At 42.0% G+C, this 27693-nt stretch overlaps 1 protein-coding gene across 2 annotated transcripts in view; it reads right to left on the bottom strand.

The window, feature by feature from the left end:
* Window positions 1-6651: 6651 nt before the first annotated feature.
* The window catches only part of SLC12A1 (solute carrier family 12 member 1), a 63970-nt gene continuing 42928 nt past the window's right edge, over window positions 6652-27693 (bottom strand). For both annotated transcript variants that reach the window (XM_026648550.1, XM_026648551.1), the window contains exons 20-26: window positions 24767-24910; window positions 21777-21908; window positions 20872-20983; window positions 17129-17215; window positions 14277-14412; window positions 11260-11327; window positions 6652-6787 (exon numbers count right to left, since the gene is read on the bottom strand). In XM_026648550.1, coding sequence (XP_026504335.1) covers window positions 6652-6787; window positions 11260-11327; window positions 14277-14412; window positions 17129-17215; window positions 20872-20983; window positions 21777-21908; window positions 24767-24910 — 815 coding nt within the window. The remainder of the gene's footprint in view (window positions 6788-11259; window positions 11328-14276; window positions 14413-17128; window positions 17216-20871; window positions 20984-21776; window positions 21909-24766; window positions 24911-27693) is intronic.

Raw genomic sequence — 27693 nt, 5'->3', positions numbered from 1 at the left:
TCGCGGGAGGGGGGAACTAGCTGCTCAACAGCCGCAAAGGCCGGGCTGTCTCGTGTCGGGCTGTAGGCCTCGCTTGGCGCACGGAGCCGCCCCCGGTAATCACCGGCCAGGGCAGTGATTGCAGGCGCTGCCTGCAAAGGGCCCGCTTTGTACCCACCCCTAAGGCATCACCTCGGCTGTGGTCTCCGCTCATGAGCTGGAGGGAGGTGGGAGCCGCCCAGGAAAACTCAGGGTGCTGCAGGTAGCGGGGTCGGCTTGTTCGGTAGGCAGCTTCCGCTCCTGCACAGGACAACCGTGAGGTACAGCGTCTCGGGTGAGATGTAGAACTAATGTCATGGATCAGCAAAGATCCCGTGGTACTTTCCACAGGGATCACAATAATATCTCTAGTGTGCTGGCTGAAATTCACAGTGAATAATTACTAGTATGGTCCTCTAGTGCTTCACTGTGGTAGGCAGGTATCTCCAGAGACGGGGAGCTGAGATAGAGACATTAAGTGAGGAGATATCTGTGGTACAGTCAGGAATTACACCTTTCTGGCATGAACCCTAGTCCAGCACCTTAACCACAAGATCATCTCTTCAATTCATTATACAGTAGTAAACCAGAATCAGCTAGAAGTCCTTCTTGATAACACTGTCACTTCTAGTTTACATAATTCTGGAAACATTTTAAAGATAAAACAAAACACTCTCTGTCAGATGAAGGCAAAAAAAAAAACCCTCTCACCCATAAGAACCTCCAAATCCAGTCTGCAAGAAAAAAATATGATCAGTGATGAACTCCTTGATTTTCATGAAGAGGATCATATACTTCCACTACCACTTTAACCTAGTCATCTTGTTTCTGCTTAAGTAGAACATTGTTTGATTCTACCAGCACATTTGGATGTTCATTGCACTTTTTTCACCATGCTCTGTAAAATAATACCTCCTTATATTCATACATAATATTCCCCTAGATCGGGGTGGCCAACCTGAGCCTGAGAGGGAGCCAGAATTTACCAATGTACATTGCCAAAGAGCCACAGTAATAAGTCAGCAGCCCCCCCATCGGCTCCCCACCCCTGCTGCCAGTGCCTCCCACTCAGCAGCAGCCCCGCTGATCAGCACCTCCCCCTCCGTCCCCCCGACCTCCCGATCAGCAGTTTTGTGGCGTGCAGGAGGCGAAGGGGGAAGGAACGAGGGCACAGCACGCTCAGGAGGGGGTGAGAAGGGGTGGAGTGGGGGCAGGGCCTGTGGCAGAGCCAGGAGTTGAGCAGTGAGCACCCCCCAGCACATTGGAAAGTTGGCGCCTGTAGCTCCAGCTCCGGAGTCGGTGCCTATACAAAAACAACAAGGAGTCTGGTGGCGCCTTAAAGACTTTAGGCTAGGTCTACAGTACAGCGGGGGTTCGACCTAAGATACGCAACTTCAGCTACGTCAATAGCGTAGCTGAAGTGGCGTATTTTAGGTCAACTTACCTGGCTGTGAGGACGGCGGCAAGTCGACCGCTGCCGCGCCGCCGTCGACTCCGCTACCGCCTCTTGCCGCGGTGGATTTCCGGAGTCAACGGCAGAGCCATCAGGGTTCGATTTTATCGCGTCTTCACTAGACGCGATAAGTCGATCCCCGATAGACCGATTGCTACCCACCGATCTGGCGGGTAGTGAAGACGTGCCCCAATTGCCACCAGACTCCTTGTTGTTTTTGTAGATACAGGCTAACACGGCTACCCCCTGATACTTGCCTATACAAGGTGCTGCATATTAACTTCTGAAGAGCCGCATGTGGCTCCGGAGTAGGGTGACCAGATGTCCCGTTTTTATAGGGACAGTCCTGATTTTTGGGGCTTTTTCTTATATAGGCACCTATTACCCCCCACCCCCTGTCCCGATTTTTCACACTTACTGTCTGGTCACCCTACTCCGGAGCCACGTGCGGCTCTTCAGAAGTATTTGGTATTTCACCTTACTTTAGGGCTTGTCTACACACCCACTTTTACACGTGCATTCTTTTGTGCATAGAGTCAGAGCTTTGGGCTAAAAATGGAGTCTTCTAAATTTTTGTCTAACAAAGCTTCCACTTACGGATTTGATTAAAGATATTTCAGTAAAATCAAAAGATATAAATGGGACTGTGTGTTGCATTTTTTAAAATGCAGCCACAAGGCATCCGTTGGTGGCAGAACTATTGCTATTTGCTTTAACCCAGTCATGGAAAATAGATTTTTGTATATACTTGATTTGAGGTTTGTTTGTTACTGGTATTAGATACTTTCTGTTTCACAATTGTTGCGCTGTTTTTGCATGAGGAGAAGTGGTGAATATTATAGCCCACTACACAGAAAATGTTAAAATACAATACTTTAGATTTATATATTTTTTTTTACAAAGGTATGTATACTGAGGAAAAGGGTAAATTAAATCTATTTAGAAGATTAGTAGTCTAGGTTTTTCTGTAGCTAACCCCAATTGATTGCTTTCACAAACAGACCTGTATAATACCCTCTAATTAACACAGCAACGGACTATTTTATAAATAGTCTGTCCCCCATTTTGAATTCTTCTTCACCAAGGAGTCACCAAAAAGAGATAAAAAGATAGCAGGAAAGACTTCCTAACTGTAAGAACAGTAGGACAATGGAACAGACTACCTAGGAAGGTTGTGGAGGTTTTCAAAAGAAGGCTAGCATCTGTCTGGAATGATTTAGAACAACAAATCCTGCATCTTGGCAGGGAGTTAGACTAGATGACCTTGCAGTCCTTTCAAACCCTATGATTCATGTGAAATCTTAAAATCATGTGAAAGTGAAAAGAGCATAAGGAAAAGGGGTAAATACAGAAAGAGAGAGAATGAATGTTGTAAAAGTGTGCATACTCTTTCCAGCTTATGGACTCTCAAGTTATAAAATAAATAGCAAGTAGTGAAACTAAATCTTTGTCTAATTAGGCATTTTCTAGTCCTCCCTTTCATACCATAAGGGAAAAGAGGAAATGCTACTCCTGGGGGAATTCTGTGCCACTGCACACTGCCAGAGAGGTGCTGCAGTTATGCCTTTTGCCCACCATGGGCTGCTGTGGTGCCAGAACAGAAGGCAGTCAGCCCTGGAGAAGCTGTGTTCCTCATAGTGCCTTGCCTGCGGGGCCAGGTGAGAGGCACAGGATGTGGGAGGGGGCACAAGGGGCTGCTCATGGGTCACATAGACAGGTTCAGAAGGGCTAGTTTGGGGGACAGACTGGTATGGGCTGAATGGGAGTCGGGGTGCATGGGTTGGGGTGCAGAGACACGGGGAAGGGTGTGGTTGAGTGGGAGTGCAGGGACACGGGGCAGGGGATGCAGGGACACATGGGAACAGGAGGGGTGTGACTGAGTGGGGGCGCAGTGATACATGGGGGGGGGGGAGGGGGGGTGGCTGAATGGGATTACAGGGACACATGGGGGGACTGGGCAAATGTGCCTGATTGAATGGGAGAGGCTACGGATCAGCCAGAGTCTGCATGAAGGTTCCCCGACTCCCTAACAATGCCTCTTCTCCCCTCCCCCCCCAAGAAAAACAACTGTTCCATACTTCTCCCACTCACACCCACCAATCCTCCAGGTTCACTCCCAAGCTCCTTCCCAGCAATTACTTCCCTCACCCTCAACTCCTCCATTACCCCTGACTCCCCCAAGCCCTTGCAGTGCTTCTGAGGGGTGCAGGAAATACATTTCTGTATTGTAGTTTAAATGAATTATTACTCAGAGTTTTGTATTAATATGCCTAGTAAGGAACCTATTTGTCAAAAAACATTTCCTGAATCTTCTTTTGTTGTCTGTATTGCTACAGACATACCTGCTGACAGATATTTTGAAATAAATTACCAAAATAATTGAAACTGGTATGATTATATTGTATTATTTTGACAACTAAAATGTGCAGAATTTTGCAGAATTTTAAAATGTGCTCAGAATTTTTAATTTTGGGGCACATAATTCCCCCACAAGTAAAATGCTTGCATACTTGTCTTTTCAAGTGTCATTTGTAATTAATTAAAGTTACTATAGAGACAAGATGGGTGAGGTAATATCTTTCATTGAACCAACTTCTGTTGGTGAGAGAGGCATGCTTTTGAGTTTACACAGATCTCTTTTCCCTGACCATTGTGTGTTCTGTAATCTGGGGGACGTGGCTCCTTCTGGGGTGTCTGAGCCTCTCTCCATGTGAGCTGGGATCTGGGGGAGGGCTGAAGGTAATGCAAATTTAAACATCTGCAGTCCAGAAAACCAATAGTTAAAGTACAAACACCCTAGGAGGTGAGGGGGCAGGACTGGCCATAGTGTGTGTGGATCAGGGGCCTGGTTTAAAAGGGGTGAACTGGGTGAGCAAGCCTGGCTGAAGCAGGGGCAGGAGTTGCAGCTGCAAGTGAGTACTGGGAGTGAGGGGTCTAGCTCAGGGTGCCGTTCAGGCTACATAACCAAGGTAACGTGTGTGTAGCCCTCCAGTAAGCTGCTGGCTGTGTTGTGTACACAGCAGCAGAAGGTAGGAAACAGCAAGGAGCAACATCTTACATGTTAATGGCTGCTACAGTGGCCACTAATCGCTTAATGGGAAGGGGAGGACGAGCTGAAAATGTTGGGAGTCAGGGGCTACATGTTGCAAGGAATGGTGGGGAAAGGGGGTAAAGAAGGAATGAGATACACCAGTCTTCTCACATGCTTAAAGTTACTGTAACCAACATGTTATGAAGCTGGGACATAGACCATGGATGAAATTTCTCTCTCTGGTCCTGTTCGCAGATACACATTGCAAACATTTCAAAGTATGACCATTATCCCCAGTCCACTGTAACAAAATGTACAGGAGCAGCACATAGCAACCATGTGGCCAAGGGCAAAGACCACTGGCCTGGTACTATTCTTAGCTCTGCCACTGGCCTGCTGGGTGACCTTGGGTGACTTGCTATGCCTCAGTTTCCCATCTGTAACATTCTTTGAGATCTACTGATGAAAAGCACTATATAAAAGCTAGGTCTTTTGATTATTACCTAACCACAGTAGCATATCAGCTGCAAACCCAGGTGAAAATTACAAATGCCTAAATGAGCACTAACTCCTACCAACAAACATTTCCCTTTCTGTTTAAAAAACAAGTAAATTAAATGGCAATACCTTCATTAATGCAGAGTTAAGGTTGCCCAGCAATAGCTTGTGCCCTTTCAGAATGTCAAGTTCAGAAAACTCAGACTTTAGAAATGAGGAACTACAGAGCTAAGGTGTATGTCCATGTAACCTTAACTCTGCCCTCTTTGAGTGATGCCTCAATATGCCCATACTCATGCGCTGCTTTAAAGTGGGAAGTGATTGTTAAATTTCACAAGTGTGGTATTCTGTCAGCAGAGTAGGCTAAGTGTTTGAGTGTAGGGCAGGTGCAGGTAACTCCTTTTCTTTACAATGAAAAGACACAGTGCAAGGATGTGTGATAAGGGGTTTGGGGTCATTTGTTTAACTATACCTTTTAGTAATTTGTAGTTTAAATATTAATTATACATATATTCTCTCTCTAATGGAAATAAAATAGCTTATTTTTAATGATAATGCATGAGATCATATAGTACTGTAATATTCCAGAATATACTATAAAAAGAACATGACACACAGATAGTTTAGTGGACTTCAATTATTTATTTCAGGTTAAAATGTTTAACAGATGTTCTTTAGAAAGCCTAGCAATTAAAGGAATAATCTCTTTTGACCAGGAAAATTAAGACATTCAACTAAAGAGTAAATGTTATGTTTATTTTATTATAAGTTGTTTTACAATTTACCAAATCAGTATAAAATGTGATCCTCTAAATCATATGAGAGTATACATTTGGGAAAACCACAATGTTCATAACAAATCTTAACAGAATGTTACTTCACTATTTCAATAACTTCACTTTGAAATCTATTTCATAACCATATGTGATTATTGCAATTATACATTTAATTTGGTTCCATACAATAGGTTTAAAATTCATGATCAGCTATTATAATTTAGAAACTAATTTTCCATAAATCTAACTTTTCTGTTTGTCAGTTAGTTGGTTAGAAACTGTTTGCAAATAATGTCTTATGAGTAACTTGCAAATATATTTGGTAGGTGTCTAAGATAGATGCATACATTCAAAGAGACAGCATATGTGTTTGGACATAGTACATTTTTATATAGTAATTTGAGAAATGATATAATTGGGAAAGGCAGCTTAAACAGACTATTTTAAGGTATATATCTATATTACATTAAATTATCATTTTTAGTCAAATGCAGTGAAACTTTAGAGATATTGTCAATATGGGTTGATGTTATTGTCATTCTTCATGTATAGGAATCAGCAGCGATGTCAGCACAGTTCTGAAAGTAGTGTTTGTTTAAATAATTTCTGCCCCTCCTATTAATTGTTTCTTCAATAACAAAGCCCAAAGCATTTTAGATTCTATATAAATAGTATCTGTCACCAAAAATTTAAAAAGCTATGTGGCACATAGTTGTTTTTTTAAAAACAGGATATTTATGATTTGGAGGACATTCTCCATCAGTAGGTAAAATTCTGTGTCTAAACTACTCAATAGTGTCTCTTTAGTATGGCTTTGTCTTTAAAAATACCTGTGTTGAAATCAAACATACTGTATTCTAGGTATTTATATTTTTCTAGGAGTAAAAAGTTAGTACGTTTTTGTGGTTGCCCCTGACCAGTAAGATTGGAGGCAGGTTCTTTGAGAGAATTTCTAACCAAGCCATATACAGGTGATCAGACACTACTCCTTTTCTTGCCACTGGCAAGCTCCTGTTGAAGTAAAAAGAGGAGTAACATTAATGTTATAAATATAGGGTAAACCTGATAATATGCTTTTCAATAAATACTGTCTTGAGTAGAAAACTATAACCAATCTACTTAAAACAACCATACAGCCTAAGCATGAACATTCAAAATGTTAATCTTATAATATATGGGATCAAGTATCAGAGGGGTAGCCGTCTTAGTCTGAATCTGTAAAAAGCAACAGAGGGTCCTGTGGCACCTTTAAGACTAAAAGAAGTATTGGAGCATAAGCTTTCGTGGGTGAATGCCCACTTCATCAGACGCAAGTAATGGAAATTTCCAGAGGCAGGTATAAATCAGTATGGAGATAACGAGGTTAGTTCAATCAGGGAGGGTGAGGTGCTCTGCTAGCAGTTGAGGTGTGAACACCAAGGGAGGAGAAACTGCTTCTGTAGTTGGATAGCCATTCACAGTCTTTGTTTAATCCTGATCTGATGGTGTCAAATTTGCAAATGAACTGGAATTCAGCAGTTTCTCTTTGGAGTCTGGTCCTGAAGTTTTTTTGCTGTAAGATGGCTACCTTTACATCTGCTATAGTGTGGCCAGGGAGATTGAAGTCTTCTCCTACAGGTTTTTGTATATTGCCATTCCTGATATCTGACTTGTGTCCATTTATCCTCTTGCGTAGTGACTGTCCAGTTTGGCCAATGTACATAGCAGAGGGGCATTGCTGGCACATATAACATTGGTGGACATGCAGGTGAATGAGCTGGTGATGTTGTAGCTGATCTGGTTAGGTCCTGTGATGGTGTTGCTGGTGTAGATATGTGGGCAGAGTTAGCATCGAGGTTTGTTGCATGGGTTGGTTCCTGAGTTAGAGTTGTTATGGTGCGGTGCGTGGTTGCTGGTGAGAATATGCTTAAGGTTGGCAGGTTGTCTGTGGGCGAGGACTGGCCTGCCTCCCAAGGTCTGTGAAAGTGAGGGATCATTGTCCAGGATGGGTTGTAGATCACTGATGATGCGTTGGAGAGGTTTAAGCTGAGGACTGTAGGTGATGGCCAGTGGAGTTCTGTTGGTTTCTTTTTTGGGCCTATCTTGTAGCAGGAGGCTTCTGGGTAAACGTCTGGCTCTGTCGATTTGTTTCTTTATTTCCTTGTGTGGGTATCGTAGTTTTGAGAATGCTTGGTGAAGATCTTGTAGGTGTTGGTCTCTGTCTGAGGGGTTGGAGCAGATGCGGTTGTACCTCAGCGCTTGGCTGTAGACGATGGATCGTGTGGTGTGTCCGGGGTGGAAGCTGGAGGCATGAAGGTAGGCGTAGCGGTCGGTGGGTTTTCGGTATAGGGTGGTGTTAACGTGGCCATCGCTTATTTGTACTGTGGTGTCTAGGAAGAGTACAAATAAGCGATGGCCTTGGGAGGCAGGCCAGTCCTCGCCCACAGACAACCCGCCAACCTTAAGCATATTCTCACCAGCAACCACGCACCGCACCATAACAACTCTAACTCAGGAACCAACCCATGCAACAAACCTTGATGCCAACTCTGCCCACATATCTACACCAGCAACACCATCACAGGACCTAATCAGATCAGCTACAACATCACCGGCTCATTCACCTGCACGTCCACCAATGTTATATATGCCATCATGTGCCAGCAATGCCCCTCTACTATGTACATTGGCCAAACTGGACAGTCACTACGCAAGAGGATAAATGGACACAAGTCAGATATCAGGCATGGCAATATACAAAAACCTGTAGGAGAACACTTCAACCTCCCTGGTCACACTATAGCAGATGTAAAGGTAGCCATCTTACAGCAAAAAAACTTCAGGACCAGGCTCCAAAGAGAAACTGCTGAGCTCCAGTTCATTTGCAAATTTGACACCATCAGATCAGGATTAAACAAAGACTGTGAATGGCTATCCAACTACAGAAGCAGTTTCTCCTCCCTTGGTGTTCACACCTCAACTGCTAGCAGAGCACCTCACTCTCCCTGATTGAACTAACCTCGTTATCTCCATACTGATTTATACCTGCCTCTGGAAATTTCCATTACTTGCATCTGATGAAGTGGGCATTCACCCACGAAAGCTTATGCTCCAATACTTCTGTTAATCTTAAAGGTGCCACAGGACCCTCTGTTGCTTTTTACATAATATATGGGGTTTCTCTTAGGCCCTGATCCTGAATCACTTACATATGTATTTAGTTTTACTAATGTGAGTAATCCCAATGAAATCAATGGGGCTGCTCATGATAGTAAAGTTAAGCATATAAAGTTAAGTGTTTGCAGGATTGGGGTAATAGAAATCACAAATTAGTTATATGTGTAGCTTGATAAGAATCAGAGGAGAGAAAATATAAAACTGATAAGTCATACATTCCATCTGCTTTGTATCAATCAAGGTCTGCTCTAAATTATTTTATGATAGTTTATTCCTGAGAGATCTGGGTTGTTACAATGTAGAGTAATTTTCCATATACCTGTATACTGCAAATGCAGTTTCTGCCTCCAGGAGATTGTGTTAGTAGCAGAGTCAGAGAGGCTTATCAAAACAAAACAGTAACTGAAGCTTATTCAAGCACTTAAAGTGTGGTTCTGCTCTAAAAAGTGGCTCTCTTAAAAATAGCTTCATGGTTCCATGTATATTGGTTATTCTATTTGTCAAGTAAGCATTTTTTCTAATTGCCATTCCTGCACAATGATCAACCTGGACCCTAAAAGTACATATTTCTGATTCTTAGATCCTCACCTAAAGATTCTTCAATCCAAATTATATCCCGAGTAAAACCTTGGCAATTCCTTCTCTGGGGGAATTCTGTGCCAGGGCACACGCGCAAAATTTATGTCCCGTGCAGATTTCTTTGCTTCCCCGCAGAAATATGACCTTCTGACGGGGAAGCCACAAGAGCGGCAGAAAGGTAAATCACTGTGGTGCAGGGGGCGGGACTGGGGAAGACCTGGCTCCCTACCCTGCGCCGGGATCAGCTGCTAGTCCTGGCTGGGCTGGAGAGGACGGGACTTCCTCTTCCCTTGCACAGCATCTGGGGCTGGGTCAGACCCACCCCGAAATTTCTCCCCCAGCTGCAGGAAGCTCTGCAAACTCTCCCGCCACTCCTCCCTCCTGTACCCATCACTCTTCAGCTGCAGGGGAAGGATCCCTGTACAGGGAGCTGCTCCCACATCCACCCAACCCCCGTGCATCCAGAACCCCTCATACCCAGACCCTCTCGCTGATCCTCACCTCCCCCCCGCACTCAGAACCCCCCATGATGAGCCCCACTCCCCCTGCACCTGGACCACCCCGACAAGCCACCCGCACCCAGATCCCCACCCCACTGAGCCCCAATCAGCCGCACCTGGATCCCCACACCACTGAGCCCCATTCCCCAGCATCTGGAAACCCCCCCTGCCCTCCACACCCAGACCCCTGCCAAGTTCTATCCCCCTCCCACATCCAGACCCCCCCTACTGAGCCCCAACCACCTTCACCTGGACCTCTCTGCAGAGTCCCATTATCATTGCACCCAGAACCCCACAAGAAGCCCCATGTGCACCCAGATCCCCCAATGAGCCGCCCACACCCAGATTGCCCCACACAGAACCTTCTCAACCCACACCTGGATCCCCCCACACTAAGCCTCTCCACACTTGGATCCTGCCTTGCTGAGCCTCCCTGCCCATGCCTGGTGCACCTGGCATGGAGGAGGGGTGTTTCTGGGGCAGGCCCAGTCCTTGCTCTGTGTCAGGGTTGGGTGCAGCCTCACCACTGAGTCCGTGTCTGGGGTGGGGGGAGCTGCACAGTGATCTCCCACCTCTGTGCAGCCAGTGGCCAGTGCTCCCCAATGCCATGCTGGAGCCTCCATATTTATTTGGCAAATAAAATTTGCAGAATTTTAAAATATTGTGCTCAGAATTTTTAATTTTTAGGCGCAGAATGCCCTCAGGAGTAAATTCCATTGTCCTCACTGGGTTTTCCCTGGGAAAAACAGATTGGTCCTGCAATTTGAACCTAGCTAACAATTCTGGTTATGAAGCATAAACCAAAAGAAGAATTCTCTCTCTCTGATATCAGTTGACTTCGCAATGTTAACAATAGTAAGAAGAATTATTTTTGCCACGATAGTAAGCAGATTCAACTCTGCATATGCAGAGAGTAAATTTGTTGGGTAGGAAGATGCCATTTTCATATAATTCTTTTTCAGAGTAGAACCTCATTTTAAGATGCAAAGAACTGTTAACTAAGAGTGAGCTTCAGCTTCGTCTGGAGAACCAGCATGAGGCTTGTGCGCTGCTTAAGTCCCACAAAAGTCCTCAAAATAAGCTTAAAAGGGACTTAAATGATACATAGCCCTTGTGCTGGAGCTCTGGACAGAAGTGAATTTCACTCTGAGTGAATTAACATACATCTTTCTGTTGCTTGTATCCAAAAAAAAATACCTATATACAGGTTAACTTATTCATTTTCTGAGTTAAAATTGTGCAACTTACAGGACAAGGAGATTAGCAGCCCTAGAGTGTTCCTGTAAGAGTTCATTCAAACGAACCTGACGGTAACTCTGGGGGGGGAAATTAGATTCCATTAGACAATACAGTTTCCTGGGTGTAGAAATTACTCTGTGTTTGAGACAGAATGTACCCCCTGTAGTCACACCCTACACACTATTGTAATAATCTTTGTACAAAGTATGCCTTCTAAGGTATCTTTCAAAAACTCATCATTTGCTGATCAGTATCATCCTGATAAAATATGTGTGGCAACATTGCATGTGAAATTATAAGATTCCACTGTATGGTGTTATTAACACATGTTCCAAACTGAGGTTGGCAAACAGGTCTATCTTAAACAAAGGAATGGGTGCTCTGCTTAATTTGCATTTAAGCAGTAAACAGAGTCATCAAGCAGGAAGGGAAACAAAAGAAGCTCAATCAGATGAGGAAAAAGCAGGGAACATCCTTCCACATAGACTTTTTGTCTGCTGTTACCCAGCTGGAAATGTTTTTCAAGAAGGGGACTGAAACTATAAATAGGAGGGACAAATGCCCCAAGGGACACCTCTCTCTCTCCCTGCCCATCACATTCACTGCACCTGAAGCAACAGAGGAAGCCTTTGTTGGACTCTGAGAGAAGGGATCCTGATTTAAGATGCTTGGTCAGTACAACTGCTGAAAGCATGTGGTGAGAAAATTTTGCTTTGAATTTAAAATAGTTTGTTAAATTAGGCACCAGTAGTGTTTTATCTTTATTTCTCTTGTAACCAGTTCTGATGTTTATGCCTCATTACTTGCATTCACTTAAAATGTATCTCTTTGTAGTTAATGAACTTGTTTTATTGTTTTATCTAATCCATTGTGTTTAAATTGAAGTATCTGGGAAACTCCATTGGGGTGGCAAGTTGTGTGCATATTATTTCTATTAAAGAAATAACAGACTTAATATAACTTGTATTCTCCAGGAGGCGGCTGGACAATACAGGACATACATTTCTGGGGGGAATCTAAGACTGAGGGGGTGTTGGAGTCACCCTGCAGTATAACCAAGGCTGGGGAGAGCCAGAGTGTAACCCAACTGTGGATGACAGGCTGCAGTTGCACACAGACACTCAGGGTGTGGCTTGCATGCTGGCAGGCTGTTTTTGAGCAGCCCAGGTGGGAACTCCTTCAGCAAGGCATCCAGGGTTGCAGGGCAGGGGAGACACAGGTGCTCATTAGTCTGGATTGTATCCTTGTATGTCACAGTGGTAACATACCAGAGCTTGAAAAGCCACGGGTTATTTTGGTCAAATATTTAACTATGGATTATGGCTGTCATATATTTCTTTGACTGTGGATTATGGCAGTAGATTACTTATTATGGCTGTTTGGGGAAACAGCTGTCTGTAGTTGCAGTTTAATTTGTTACTACATTTAATTTGTCAGGTGCCATCTCAATGGGTATAAAAATAAGAACATATAAGAACTTAAGAACGGCCATACTGGGTCAGACCAAAGATCCATCTAGCCCAGTATCCTGTCTTCCGACAGTAGCCAATGCTAAGTGCCCCAGAGGGAATGAACAGAACAGATCCATTCCTTGTTGCCCATTCCCAACTTCTGGCAAACAGAGGCTAGGGACACCATCCCTGCCCATCCTGGCTAATAGCCATTGCTGGACCTATCCTTGATGAACTTATCTAGTTCTTTTTTGAACCCTGTTATAATCTTGGCCTTCAGAACATCCTCTGGCAAGGAGTTCCACAGGTTGACTGTGCATTGTGTGAAAAATTATTATGTAAATAAATAAGCCACCTTGCAACCTAGTGGAGATTATTCATTTTACTAAAACTTTCTAGGGGACTGATCATAATATATAAAAAGTAAAAATATTATAGTTGTTTCATGTATTTTTATGGACTATAACCACTTGCATTCATGAATGCTATATTGAGGTTCAATCGGATTATATCAAAGTCAGACTGAGTTTCCAAAGGCTTCCAAAACACAACACACATAATAGAGAAGAAAAGAACAGGGAAGACTAATGTCAATTGGTGCCTAACGCCTAATAGGTTTTAAGTTGGGACATCTGTACAGGTGTGAATTTCACCTACAAGGAGTTTGATATATCCTCCTCATCCTAATACACCTGTCCAATTCTCTAGAGAAAGGAAAAATAAATAAACTATGGTTCATATCAATCTGCTTTTAAGAAATATTCCGTCTCAATTTGAAATCTTGCCCTCAATTTAATCCTGTGTATAATGAATAAGAATCACCATAATTTAGTTAAGCATTTAATCCCATGTATGATACCTTAAAGTGCCACTGGTATCTGAATAACTACTATTATTTTCCTCTCTGATTTTAATCCTGGTTCTAATCTTGGTCAGAGAATTTCAACTTTTGATTAACCCCTGAGGATGAGGGGGGGAAAAACTTCATGCAGTAAACCTAAACTTTGTTGTTGCTGTTCTTATTTCTATGAGTGGCCCTGCAGTTTCATATTGCTTATTGGTTCAAATAGGTTTTTATTCAATCATTTGGGTCTTATGTTAATAACTAAAAGCCTAAGCCACAAAGTCTGGATTTGGATAATAAAGTTTCCCAAGTTTAGGGGTGTTTAGATCTAAAGTTCCAGTTTAGGTCCTCCTCTAAATACTTCAATAAGTTCTTTCCTCTCCTCTAAATATATAGGCCTCCTCTCTTCAGCCTGCCCTCGTAGCTAAAAACCTCCATTCTTTTGCTTCATGTAGCAATCCTGCTCTTGGCCTTCCCTGAATGAGTGTATAGCTGCAGAAGTAAATGTTTAAAGCCACACTGAGTACTCTAGATAGTCTTTTCCGGATCTTTGTACAAAGGAAAAATAACTTTTCTTATGATATGTACAATACAAACCCAATTCTTAAAAAATCAAATGCTGACACATAGTTAACATATATATCAAATTCTTAGCTGATATTTCAGATTTGTTCCCTAGTTTCTTTAGCTAGCTAGCCAGCAATATATAATAAAGTTAGGCAAGGATTTACCTTCTCCTTGAATGCTTCCAGCTCTGCATCCGTAATTTTCCATGGAGTCTCTCTTTTTAATTTCTCAGCAGTTGTTAAATCTTTGCAGCTTTCATGGAGGCGATATGGTTCAATCATCTCTTCAAAGAATTTCCAGCTGAAACAAGAATTATGAAAGAGGCCTCCCAGCAGGGTACTAACTCATTATTTCATAGATGATTTAGGTAAGGCAGGTCCCTACTGACTGCAGAATTGCAGCTGAATGACATACAACATCTTTAAACATTTGGGGCCAAATTGTGCCCTCAGATACACCTGTGCAACCCCACTAAAACGAGTTTATATGGGTATAACCAAGAGCTACTTTTGGCCCACTATCTCTACAATGAATTTACAGCAAGCATTGGTGTCCTTGTAACATAGCCTATTTAAGATGCTGAAATGTTTTCATTGTAAGCCCAAACTGGAAAGTATTAGTTACTAAGGCTGCATCTACACTAGAAGCACTATAGCAGCGCAGCTGCACTGCCATAGCGCTTCTGGTGAAGATGCTCTAAGCTGACAGGAGCAAGCTCTCCCTTCGGCTTAATTATGCCACCTCCCACGAGAGGCTATAGCTATGTCAACAGGAGACGCTCTCCTATCTACACCATTGCTTAGATTGGTATAACTTACATTGCTCAGGGGTGTGGATTATTCACAGCCCTGAGTGACGTAAGTTATACCGAAGTAAGTTCTAGTGTAGACAAGGTCTACGTTTAATAAAGAATGCAGGACATTATGCCACCACTGAACACGCATAAACATTTTTCAGAGTTTTAAAGTGTTAGAAGTCACCTGAATGATCAGTATACAGCTTTAATTAAATTAATAGCTAGTCTGTGTACGTTTACCCTAGTCTGTGTATGTTTACCCTAATGACAGGTGGAAAGAAGTTTTACGGCTAAGGCTCTGGAGTGGGACTGAGGGATCTGGGTTCAGTTCCCAACTCTGCTATAGATTTCCTGTGTGACTTTGAACATACCTCAATTTCTCTGTGCCTCAGTTCCCATATGTAAAATAGGGTTAATAATACCTCCTATCTTGCAGGGGAGTTGGAAAAATATATTCATAAACAACTGTGAGTTATTTTGATACTACTGTACTTGCAGGCCGATCTATATAGATAATTTTATCATTTTCAGCAGCAATTTCAGAGCTTAATCCTGCCTGTAATCCATGTGCACATCTCTTGATAAAGTCAAGGGGATATGCACACAGGTTCAGGGAGAAATATGGCACTATTGCAGGTGTCCAGTCATGATATGCATTTATTCTAAGTTATAAATAATGCTGAGCTTTCAAATGCATTTGCTCATATGAATGCCAAATGTATTTCTGTTTGATTCCTTTGCAAATGTACTTTTGGAAGATCATTACTCAGTTAACATGGGAAAGAAGAAAAGAATAATGCTCTTCACCATTCTGGGTATAATTAAGAAGAAAATACTGACTGTGGAATCAGAAAGGGGATGAATAATTTAAATAGCTTTGCTGATTTTTCAGAAATATAGTTATCAAATAGTAAATACTTTATATGTCCATAAGAGTATAATACTCTTCATTTCTATAGTGTCTCCCATCCAGTGACTGTATAAGCACTAATGAAACAAGATAAGTATTGTTATCACCATTTTACAAATAGAGAAATGGAGGTACAGAGAGATTAAGTGATTTGCCCATGGTTATACCTGAAGTTCAAGATGATGGGTATGTGGAACAGAAAGAAAGAAGTATGGTATCAGAGAAGCATGGAGAGTAGGCTGGAGAGCAGAAGGAGGTACGAGTAAACTGTGAAATTTCACAGAGGACCTTGAAGAACAAGGGAGAGATTTTGTACTGGATTCTGATGGGGGGAGGTATATCCTTCTCTGAGTATAGGTGAGGAAATGCTCTATTTAGGAGAGATTTACCTTGGGAAAGTTGGGACTTAGTTTGACTTTGACGGAGGACTTACAGGGTCTACTCACTTTGGGGAAGGTTCAACAGAAATCCAGAGGTAGTGGTTTGTTTTAGAAGAGAGAAGGCACGTTTACCTGCTGAATGGGGATTAGCTACAACAGGTTCTGAAATACAGGATTTCTATTACCCTGCAGGCAACAGAAGGGTGGTCATCTAAGGCAGCAAAATAGAAGGCTAGAAAATGTGAAGTGGCTGTGAGGGCCAGTAGTTTTCTAGTTTGCCAGGGACAGCAAAATGTTTAATGCTGGCATAGCTCTCAGAATATCTCTGGCCAAGGCACTCAGAGATGGAATTTTTTGAATATTACCCATTCTTCAGTCCTTGCTTGACTTATCTAGAGAATAAATGTACCTAGCTTTTAAAAAAATATGTGTTATGCCTTCATTATATTTGAGTGATAGGAGAGAGTGGTAATGTCCTTCTCTAGGGAAAGGATGGACATGTGTGTGTTCGGCCTGAAAGATGGTAAGCTACTGAATGCCTGAGCAAGGTAAAACCCAGGGGACTCTGAAAGTCTGAGGGGAAGATGTGTCTTCAAGAGCTGCAGTGAAATCTGATGAATAGCATGATGAAGTCAAGGCCATGGAAACAAAAACGGATATGAAAAGCAATTATAAAATGATCCCTGTTAAATTCAGTGGCTCGTAACTGTGGGTCTCTAATTAGTCTTTGTATTAAAATAAAATCTTATCATTACAACATAAAGTGGAGGGCCGTTTGTAGTACCAACCTTTGTATTGTGATTTTTAAAAGACTTTTTTTTTTAGTGCTCTTGCTTTCATCCTTTGATAATTTTTTATAATCAGTATAAAAGAAACAACTCCCAGATAAAGAACTGCAGTGAAATAATGGGTTTTGGAAATGTTTCTTACCTCTCTTTGTTGGGTTTCATATTGATGTTGCCAATGATCTTAATATCAGCATATTTTATTCTGAATTTGCTTAGAAGTGAAGTCATCCTGAAAACAAAGGGGAGAACACTTCATCACTGCATTTTTAAGTACCTCAGATCAAAGAGTACTCGTAAATGAGTTAAGTCATCAAAAGCAATCGTCTACTATTTTAACTTTAACTATATGACAAGTGAATTTATCTGAAATGCTTTAGTTAGTGTTTCTGTTTTCAATTACAGAATTTTATAGATAAACTATAAACTAGGGGTCTGGCTATACTGGAAACGCTACAGTGCCGCTGTAGCACTGAAGGGTAGACATTTACTACAGTGATGGAAAGGATTCTTCTGTCACTGTAGTAAATCAACCTCTTCGAGAGGCGGTAGCTGGGTTGATGGAAGAATTCTGGGGTTAGGTTGGCTTTACTACTAATTATTTCACATGTAATTTTTCACAGCCCTGAGCGATGTAGTTAAGCTGACCTAATTTTGTAGAGTAGACCAGCCCTAAGTTACTTAGAGGAAGATCAGTGGGAATTGCATAAAGATACAGAAAGCAGGGGCAGCAGACAAAGGGAAGTATGTTTACACTTTAGGGGAAACATTGGTTCTTTGATCAAATATTTTAAAAGATTAAATTCCAAAAGATCTGTCATATACAAAGAAATACAGGAGAGAATTCTCTCTTCCAGTCAACAGTACAGACCTCTATCATCAGAGTTATCAACAGAATGTATGTGCATTGAATAAATACAGCACAATTGTACTGATTGGAGAGGAGAATTTGGCCCACAGGCTTGATAAGTAGTATTTGGAATTTTATCAATCTGTGCACTCATGTGGTCCCACTACTATAGTATCTGAGCACTTCCCAAAAAATTAAAAATAAAAAAACAATGTATATATCTCTATTTCTTCCTTTCCAGCCTGTAGGAGAAATAGCTTGATTATTTTACAGGTTTTATTTGTGTGCACTGTTTGAGAGTTAGCCAAGTCAGATATTGGTTTTGCATTTAGTTCCGAAATTGCCTACTTCTACAGTAGTAGTCAGGGAGTGGTTGCAGTGATTCACTTTCTAGATTCCTTGCTTTCTTTTCTATAACTAATTTTTGGAATTTGGCAGGATCCAAGAGTTTCCTAGGGCAGATCATTGTGGTGATTTCTTCTTGCCTGAGAGGAGAGATTTTATTTCCACTTGAAGGAGGAAGTTATCTGAACAGGATTGAGGAGGAGCATTTCTTGCAGCTTAGTCTACATCTAGTCCAGGATATGGCTGGCTGCTGGAGGTGGGTGCAGAGATTAACTGTGAGAATGCTAAAGTGGAGAGTTTGGTTTGTGGTATAGTATCAAAAGTGTTGTCTGTGTTGATGTTGAAGTCTCCTCAGATGATAAATCTTTTAAACTTTATCACCATGTCAGGCAATGTCTCTTTCAGCTCCTTTGGAAAGCTTTTTAGTGTTTGATAGATGAGTAGGATGCTGAGGTTAGTTGCATCTCTGGATTCACAGATTAAATGGTCATAAACCAAGGATTTTGTTTCAAATGATGATGTCCCTGTATTTAAGGTCACAAGGAATAGAATGACCAGTTTGCCTCCAAGTTAATCTTACCTGGGTATGGGTATAGAGAATGAGGTAAACTCATGTTGAGTCTGCAATGTCAGTCATCCACACAGACTAGGTCAGGTGACTTGTCAATGATAAAATGGTAGTCAGTGAAGACCTTATTGACCACAGAGATTACACTGGTCAGCCTGAGCATTGTTGTTCTGGCATTTGTAGAAACAGTGGTGGCAATAAAAATACCTGAATCTGACCATTGGTTAGTAAAGCTACTAAGTTCTGACATACCCATAATGAAGCCAAAACATCTTGCTTCAGCTCTAAATGAAATTGATTGTTTTCTGTGCAAAGTCAAAATCCAGAAGCCAATTGCTAGTCTGAGTAGCTAGGCCAGACATTGCATGATGGCCGTGGGGGGAAGGAATCCTTCCTTTCAGGCAGCGGAGAAACTACAGAGCCATTCTGCATGGTTCATACCAACTCAATGACTGGAATACCCTCCACAGATACGTATGTGGCCTTTTTTACACAGGTGTGGGAAGCTTGGCAGGATCTACAGAGCTCAGTGCCACACTGGGGAGAGAGGTTTCACAGCCCCACTCCATGGAACTTCATCCATGCCCTTGTGGAATGTCACCTATTCAAGTCCTCATAAGAGAATGCAACCAAACCACAGAGCAGCCTTGTCATGGCTAATTTCCAACTCATGCAATTATATCCTTCCTACTTAAATTCCCCTTGTAGTGATAATTGGATAGTTATTCTTCACTTCCTGTCCTAACCAGTTGCCTAGTGATGCTCTGTTGTGTTAAACAGTTACTGAATTCCATTCCAAATTGGCTGCTTTGGAAAGAATGGTGTTATATAAATGATGATTATAATGAGCTTACATTAGCAACTTTGTTTTGCACATGGATGGAAAGCAGACTATTGCTCAGAGGTCTAGAAAGTTTTAAAACTAAATGACTTGGTTTTCAGCTCTTAAAAGTTTGCACTTGCTAATCACATTTTTGTGGGCTGTCTGTCTATAGCAGTGGTTTTCAAACTTCGGGTTGCAACCCAGTACTGCCTTGCTCAGCACCCAGGGACCCTGGCAGCTGACCAGTAAAAACTAGTAGTCCCTACCTGTTCTGACACCGCGCTGCACCCCGGAAGCGGCCAGCAGCAGGTCCGGCTCCTAGGCAGGGGAGCACGGGGCTCCACGCACAGCCACCACCCCGAGCACCGGCTTCGCACTCCCATTGGCCGGGCTGTGGGGGAGGTGGTGCCTGCGGGCAAGAGCCGCACGGAGCCACTTGCGCGCCTCCACCTAGGAGCTGGTGCTGCTGGCCGCTTCTAGGGCACAGCGTGGTCCGTGGTGACAGGACAGGCGGGAAGTCTGCCTCTGCACCCCGGCTGCACCTCTGACCGGGAGCCGCCGGAGGTAAGCCTGCGCCCCAACTCCACATCCCAATCCCCTGCCCCAGCCCTGAGCCCCCCCCCCACAACCCAGAGCCTCCTCCTGCACCCCAAACCCCGCATCCCTGGCCCCACCCCAGAGCCTGCACCCAGAGCCTTGACCCCCCTCCCACACCCTAACCCCCTGCACCAGCCCAGAGCCCTCTCCCACACCCTGAACCCCTAATTCCTGGCCCCACCCTGCAGCCCTCATCCTTGCAGCCTTGAGTCCCCTCCCACACCCTAAACCCCTCATCCCCAGCTCCGTTGGGTCACGGACATCAACAATTTTCTTCAAGTGGATCGCCAGAAAAAAAGTTTGAAAACCACTGGTCTATAGCATGTGCATCTAGGAGGCTTCATATGCAGTTTCACTTGTTAACTAGTCAAAATCATGTCGACCCTATAGAACACAATGATTTTCCCATTACAGACTAAAGAGTGTCATTCTCTAAGGAGGGAACATGACCTATTAGTGAGAGAATATGTGGGGTGTGATCTTCCTATGCTAGTCGTCATCTATATTTAAGATTAATGACCCCTAAGGCCCTTGTCAAGTGCTAGACATCTCTATATGAAATATACTTTTATTACTGTTCAAAATAAAGCAAGCTGGACCTGCTCAGAAATGCTAAGGTTACTAGTAGAGGAGACTATATACAAATAATATTCATAAGCAATCAAAACATTTTAAACAGTAGTGGGGGAAAATAGGTAAATTTACGCTAGTTTCTCATCTTCGATCCGGTTGATCTTTCCTCCAGTGAAGATCCTTAATTTACAATCCTTCCACTTTTTCCTCATAGTCAGAATATAGGGAATTAGGAGTGTTAAACCTGGATAAACATATTAAATCACAAGGAGATCAAATGAGTATCTTGTGTGGTAAAAATCATAGGCACTGACTCTGTGAGTGCTCAGGTGCTGGAGCACCCATGGGGAAAAAATAGCTGTTTGGTGTGGGCAGGAGGCACTGGGGTGAAGGGGTGGAACCAGGGCCGGCTCTGGCTTTTTTGCCGCCCCAGGCAAAAAAGCCTCCCGCCGCTGCCCCCCCCCCCGGGGAGGGCGGCGAGCCCCGCCGGGGAGAGCGCCGGGGGGAGGGCGGCGAGCCCCATCGGGGCTCCGCTCTCCCTGGCAGCCAGAGCGCCTGGAGGAGGGCGGCGAGACCGGTCGCGGCCTCGCTCTCGGGCTGGAGCGCCACGCTGCCCCCCTCCAGGTGCCGCCCCAAGCACCAGCTTGGTGGGCTGGTGCCTGGAGCCGGCCCTGGGTGGAACGGGGGAAGGAAGAGGCGGAGCAAGGGTGGGGCCTTGGGGGAAGGGGCAGAGTGGGGCAGGAAGAGACAGAGCAAGGGTGAGGCCTTCAGAGAAGGGGCAAAGTGGGGACGTGCCTCGTGGCAGAGCAGGGGTGGAGCACCCACCCAGAAAAATGAAAGTCAGCGCTTGTGGTAAAAATAAAGCTGCCTCCTTTTCTTCGTAGTGACATACACAAATTTATCTTAAAATATTTAAGCCATGTAAAAAATAACCTACATAATGTAAGTGTTATCATTTTATATAAATCCCCAAGTATGCATTTATATTTGGCAACGCAAAAATCTTTCTCCCTGTGGTGTCCTTTTCAATCTCTTACCTCCATCATCAAACAGCCACCAAACATCAATTGTTCCTTTCCCTTGTTTCTTTTTAAACTGATTGCTGGCTTCTAGCAGCCTCTGATTGAATTCACCCACATGCATAGACTGGATTGTGTTAATGCTGCTGTCTGAAATGAGAAAGAAAACTGTGTATCTTCTTTTCTTTTGAGAACTGAAGCAAAGCAACTTTCTGATAAATCTGCTTTCTGGAAACAAGGAGGAAAAAAAAACCCATCATCTGGGTGAAATTTTTCTTCTTCCTGTTTCTTTTTGTGAATTGGAACCCTTTGGACAAAATAATGAAATGTCTCTTAGGGAATCAAAAATGATTAGTGACATTTTGTCTAATCTCATACTAGTTTATATTATCTTTTACATTAAACAAAAAATATAAGCTAGTTTTTAAATGTGGGGTTATAAAGCAATGAATTAATTTCAGATCATGGCATAAGGTGGTATTTTATTCACCATTAATTATTATATAGATAACGTATTGAAATGATTCAGGCCCCAAACCTACAAACATTTATGCATGTGCTTAAATGTATTCACATAAGTAAAGCCAGAAAACCCCAGAAAACATTAGGAGACATCTTCATTGACATAGCGAAAGCGTTCAGTTCAGTATCTCACAAAGGCATGGTATGGTGATTTCTGTCAGCGAGGGGGATCACATGTGATATGACTCCTGTTTGATTGTCACCACATGAGCGTGCTTTGACTTTCAGACTTAGTCAGCATGTGCGTAAATGCTTACAGGATGTTTGCTTTAGTGTCATTTTGGGGCATGCTTTCAGTTATATCTGTTGGAGGTACATGGATTGTCTTGGTAACATGGTTCTGAGGCCTCAATCCTGAAAACCCTTACTGCACAAATAAATCATCTTCTGAACCTTAATATGTCAGCACACACCACTTCCATAGGTACCAACTGGAACTGCAGTGCATGAGCAAATTTGCTCTGGTGTTAGTTTTTATGATATCGGGACCGTACTGCATCAAATTGTAACAGCTGTAAAAGGGAGCAGGTTTCTATGGATGAGATACCCATTTTAGAATAGGTTATCATTGAAACATAGGCAGATAGGAACTGTTTTGAAAATGTAAGAAATAACAATTATTTTTACCTTTTATATCACAGACATATTAATGTGTTGCAAAATATAGAATCTTCCATAAAATACATTATAGGGCTTGCTAAAGGGAGACATGGACAACTAACTAGATACAGAGAAGGTTGAGGTGGGGCAAAGACCTAAAGACCTTCTGGGCAATTTCCCCATGTAGACAAGCCCTAAGGGTAGGAGGAAAATGTAAGCATGGGACATATATAATGCCCTGGAAGGTCTTTGTGTTAATTTAAAAATATGATTTGCTTCTTGTTGCAATGTTGGTTCTGTCTAAAAATGTACATTTTTGTCTATATACTAACAATATTTTTCCCATTCCATCATTCTTTGAAGCCAGTGACTTTATTACAGTTATCTTCCAATGATTTCAAAGAGACAGTGTCAGAGCAATATTTAAAGTGGAGCAGACAGGTTTCTTTATAGGTTTTGCTCTGATGTATTAGGTTCAGAAGATGCTTTGTGCAGTCTTCGAGTGTTCCTAGAGTTTTGACAAGATAATTCTAAAACAATTATCAGCTTTCCTGTGTAGTATGGCATCTATGTTGGGAGTTCTAACAACTCCAGGAAGAATATATTTATAAACAAAATGGGAAGACAGGGATATTTACTAATATAGTGTATTTTCATATTTCTGTTTGAAAAGTGTGCAGAGCAAAAGTGTGCAATATGTATTTCCTACTAGAGCTGACCAGAAAATAGAAATCCCTTCCTGCAGAAAATTTCAATTTTCTTAAAAGGGCAGTTTCTGTCAAAATGATTTTCCAGTGCAAAATTCCCAACCAGCTCTATTTTCTTTCTGAACTGAACAGAAAAGGGTAGCTGAAGCATGTTATATTTTGTAGCATTTGTTATGAGAGGGAATTCTATTCTAACATGCAAAATTAACTGAGCACTGCCAAGTAAAGAATTAATGACATTTTCTGCTATTAGTCTGTGATATCTTCTTGATATCTCTGGGAGTTTAGTGTATAGATAGACTATAGTCTCTGTAGTAGAAAATTAAAAAAAATATTTTTATGAATGCAAAAATGGTTTTGGATGGGTCATTATCAGACCCTAACAATTGTGAAATGAGAATTTTCATTCAGTAAACCTTTTGCTGTAGATTTACTATATTTCTCATATGGGTTTGTTTACATCCCATATAAATTTTAATAGTCTAGATCCTACCACACTATACTACTTACAGTCCATTTTATTCGTTTCATAACATGTTGTATGTTTGCTTTCAGTGCTTATGCATACATTTGTTCACTCCTTTAGTATGACCGTGTACCCACAACATAGAACGATGGCCATTTTTATTATGTATTTTTCATCCACACATTGTGTTTTTGTGTACAATAGAGAATTTGAGTTTGATTGTTCCCTGAATTCTGTGCACAGTTCAACATTTTTATAAAATTTCAGAAAAAATGACCCCAATATAAGAAAAGTACTTTTGATCTGTGTTTGTTCAAACATTTAGTAGCCATACCCAATGCTATCAATTAGATTAAAAGTAAAAAAACAAAGCCATGCATTTCATCTGAAAAATGACAGAAGAAATTAGTTCTGTCATATCAGGTAACATCTTGTACCAGCAGAGATCACTATATACCTCATGACATAGTTATCTCAACTAATATATTTATGTTCGGGTGGCGGGGGAATGTAGTACCAGAAGCCAAGTCCACAGCATTCTCCTACTCCATTGGCACATTTCCCTAACGTGTTGTCTGAATTAAATGGCAGCTCCGTTAGCTAAAGTCAAAGGATGCCATTGTACCTTAGAAACTTTTCTCTAGAATGAAGGTATAGCTGTGTCTCAGTGAAAGTGTTATTAAAGTGTCCTTTTATGTCATTTACAAGCTTACCTTTTTTGGTTACATGCTTGGTAATATTGAACTTTCTGGCTTTGCCAAACAATCCACGGATACCATGACTTTCTTCTTCAAATTCATTGTCTTGAATGGTAGCTTCTAGTGCCAGCCTCTCCTGCTCTAACTTCTCTAATTCCTCTGTTAATTGAAAGCAACACTGGAAACTAGTAACACAATAATTTACAGTTTAAATTAAACTGCTGATGGTAATAACATTGAGAGTTATAATTATCTGTTATGATTATTAGTATACACTGTAAAAGTATTGGGATATGGACAATTTTTGTGAAATGGTTTTCCTAGTAGGTGGCAGGAAACTCAATTAATCTGTGAAAGCTATAGTTCAGGGTGCACCATACTCATCCATAGAGATTGCCTTGCTATCAAGTGTTACTCCGTTCCTCTCTATCTTTAGTTTGCTAGTCCACCAGATCAGAAATAGCAGTATCACTGTACTTTATAGTAAGATAATACTTTGGGTTTTTTTTCTTTCAAGGATATCAAAGCACTTTATAAAAGCTGATTTTGTCCAGATTGGGAAACCAAGGCACAGAAGTAGTAAGTGATTTGCTCCAGGTGTCACACTGAGTTATAGAGTTTAAGGCCAGAAGGGACGACCAGATCATCTAGTTTTACCTCCTGTATATCACACACCACCACCACCAGCCAGCACCTGCACACTAAACCCAACAACCGAAATTAGACCAAAGCATTACAGCCCACAGGAGACTAGACTATTACGTGCCAGAGGCAGAGAATAGGAGGGGCTGACTGAGGTCACTAACTAACGTCCCAGTGCACAGTCCTCTGAAGTGAATGGAGTCTTCTCATTAACTTCAGTAGGCTGTGGATCAGACTCTAAATTGTGAACAGGATCCAGTTGCCTAATTCTCAGTCCCCTACAGTAATCACAAGAGCAGACTGCCTCCTATTTTGAGATGCTCATAAATATTTGAGTACTTACACTGAATATGTGACCACCGTATATATTGAAAATATTACAGTACTTTATCTTGTGTTGATGCATTTTGAAATGCTTGCTGCAGAGACAGAAGAGTCAGCTAAACTATTCTGTATATATAATAATTTAAAAAATCCCTTCTGTCTTGGAGAAAATGAGCTTTTCTCTAAGGAAAAGTGGCAACCACTGCTATTGAATTTATTATGGTGAGGCACTAGTTAATATGATGTAAGCACTGGTCCGTAGTAAGCTTTTTTTTTTTAATAAAGAAAGGTGTTTTCATTGGAGTGAGACATGGTACAAAAGTAATCTTCCTTGGCTGGTAAATTACCTGTGTATAGATATAAAAAATCATCTGCGACCACTAGAGTTTATTAGCTCTGTTGGTGCTCTGAATTGCTAAAATTTTCTTTAAATTAGACTCCAGTATGATAGCATAGTGCCTGTGTTTATTAGGACATGATGATAACCACTGACATACACTTACTCAAAACTAAAGATTCAGTTATTCTTTTAAACATAATGCTGTAGTGAATGTAATAGAACACAGTGTTTCTTTTCCCACTTCCTACCCTAATATGTTTGTATGGTAAGTATCATCCGCTTCAAAAGCGTTCTCATTGTTGGCTTTTTTTAGGGTCAATTGTAATTTCTAGTTGTATTTATATTTCTTTGACAATTTGCACCCTGATAAACTAAAGTAAATGTTCAGAGTTGGTATTCATCACTATTACATTGGAGTCTTATAAAATGTGCTTTCCCAGAGAGGTTTGAAATAGGAGTCAATTCTTAACTGTTTCCCAGTCAAGTAATTGCAGTGTTAGGGATATCAACAGGGAAGACCACAGAGGCTGATTTGGAATTTAACAGTGTGTTTGGAAGTGGAGTGCTCATCTGCTCTAGTTTTTTAAAAGGAAGTTCTGGAATCTCTTAATCCTCAATGATCTTAAAGGTGACTTGCTGTTGGGCGTTACAAAATTAGCTTGCCCACTAAGGAAGATGGGCTTTAGTTTTGTGGTTTCTTGCATAGAAGATTCTGCTATTCCACATGTCTCCCTTAGGTATAATGACTGCATTTTGGTATGTGTACCAACAGGATACTGCAGGGAGAAATGAGAAAGGCAAACTTCGAGCAGGTGGCAGCAAAGAGTCATCATTCTGTTTTATGATTAACTCATATACCTATTTTTGTATTAGATTTATTCCACTTCATGTACAGTAGAAAAAGAAAAATACTTCATTTTGTGTACAGTGGCTTAATCACCATAGCTTGGTCGGATGTTTCTCCTTCAGTGGACTAACTCTCAGTGGGAGAATAATTCTATTGAAATCCTGAGGGTTCTTCTGGTGGGGTTTCATTTGGTATTCTCCTCTCGAAGTGTCCTTGGGAGGCAGTGAGATGCCTGCAAACCCTCCACATCCCAAGGATGAAAAGAGAAAGTGATGGCAACTGTGTGGATCCAGGAAACCCCTCTACTAGAAGAACCCCGCCACCCCATGTCCACTAGAACTGTGCCCTGTCCCCTTTGTAAAGGGGAATTGCAGCTGCAATAGGGAGTTGGTGCTCCACATAGATGCACTAACTTTGTGTGGATTTTGCAGCTGAAATCTATTGTGACACAGAGTAGCACAGACAGGATTTAGAGAGTGGTAGCTCCCACAAGTCCCAGCAATGTCAGTCTTGGGGAGCTGCCCTATAGAGGCTCCAAGAGCAGGGAGGGAACATACGTTGGAGCCACCAGTCACCCTAGTTGTGCCTGATTTTACTACTTCAATCCATGCCAAGGAGGGGGTGAAGCAGTGTGCAGGACCTCTGACCAGTTCTAAGGCCCACCCTTGAAGGCCTTTCTCAGGTCAGTACAGTAACTCCTCACTTAAAGTCGTCCCGGTTAACATTGTTTCATTGCTGATCAACTAGAGAACATGCTCGTTTAAAGTTGCGCAATGTTCCCTTATAACA

This window comes from Terrapene carolina, unplaced genomic scaffold (genome assembly GCF_002925995.2).
Source record: "Terrapene carolina triunguis isolate 2854851 unplaced genomic scaffold, T_m_triunguis-2.0 Scaffold67, whole genome shotgun sequence".
Lineage (NCBI taxonomy): Eukaryota > Metazoa > Chordata > Testudines > Emydidae > Terrapene > Terrapene triunguis.
Note: the sequence above shows the minus strand (reverse complement) of the source record. Positions and strands in the feature narration are given on the sequence as shown.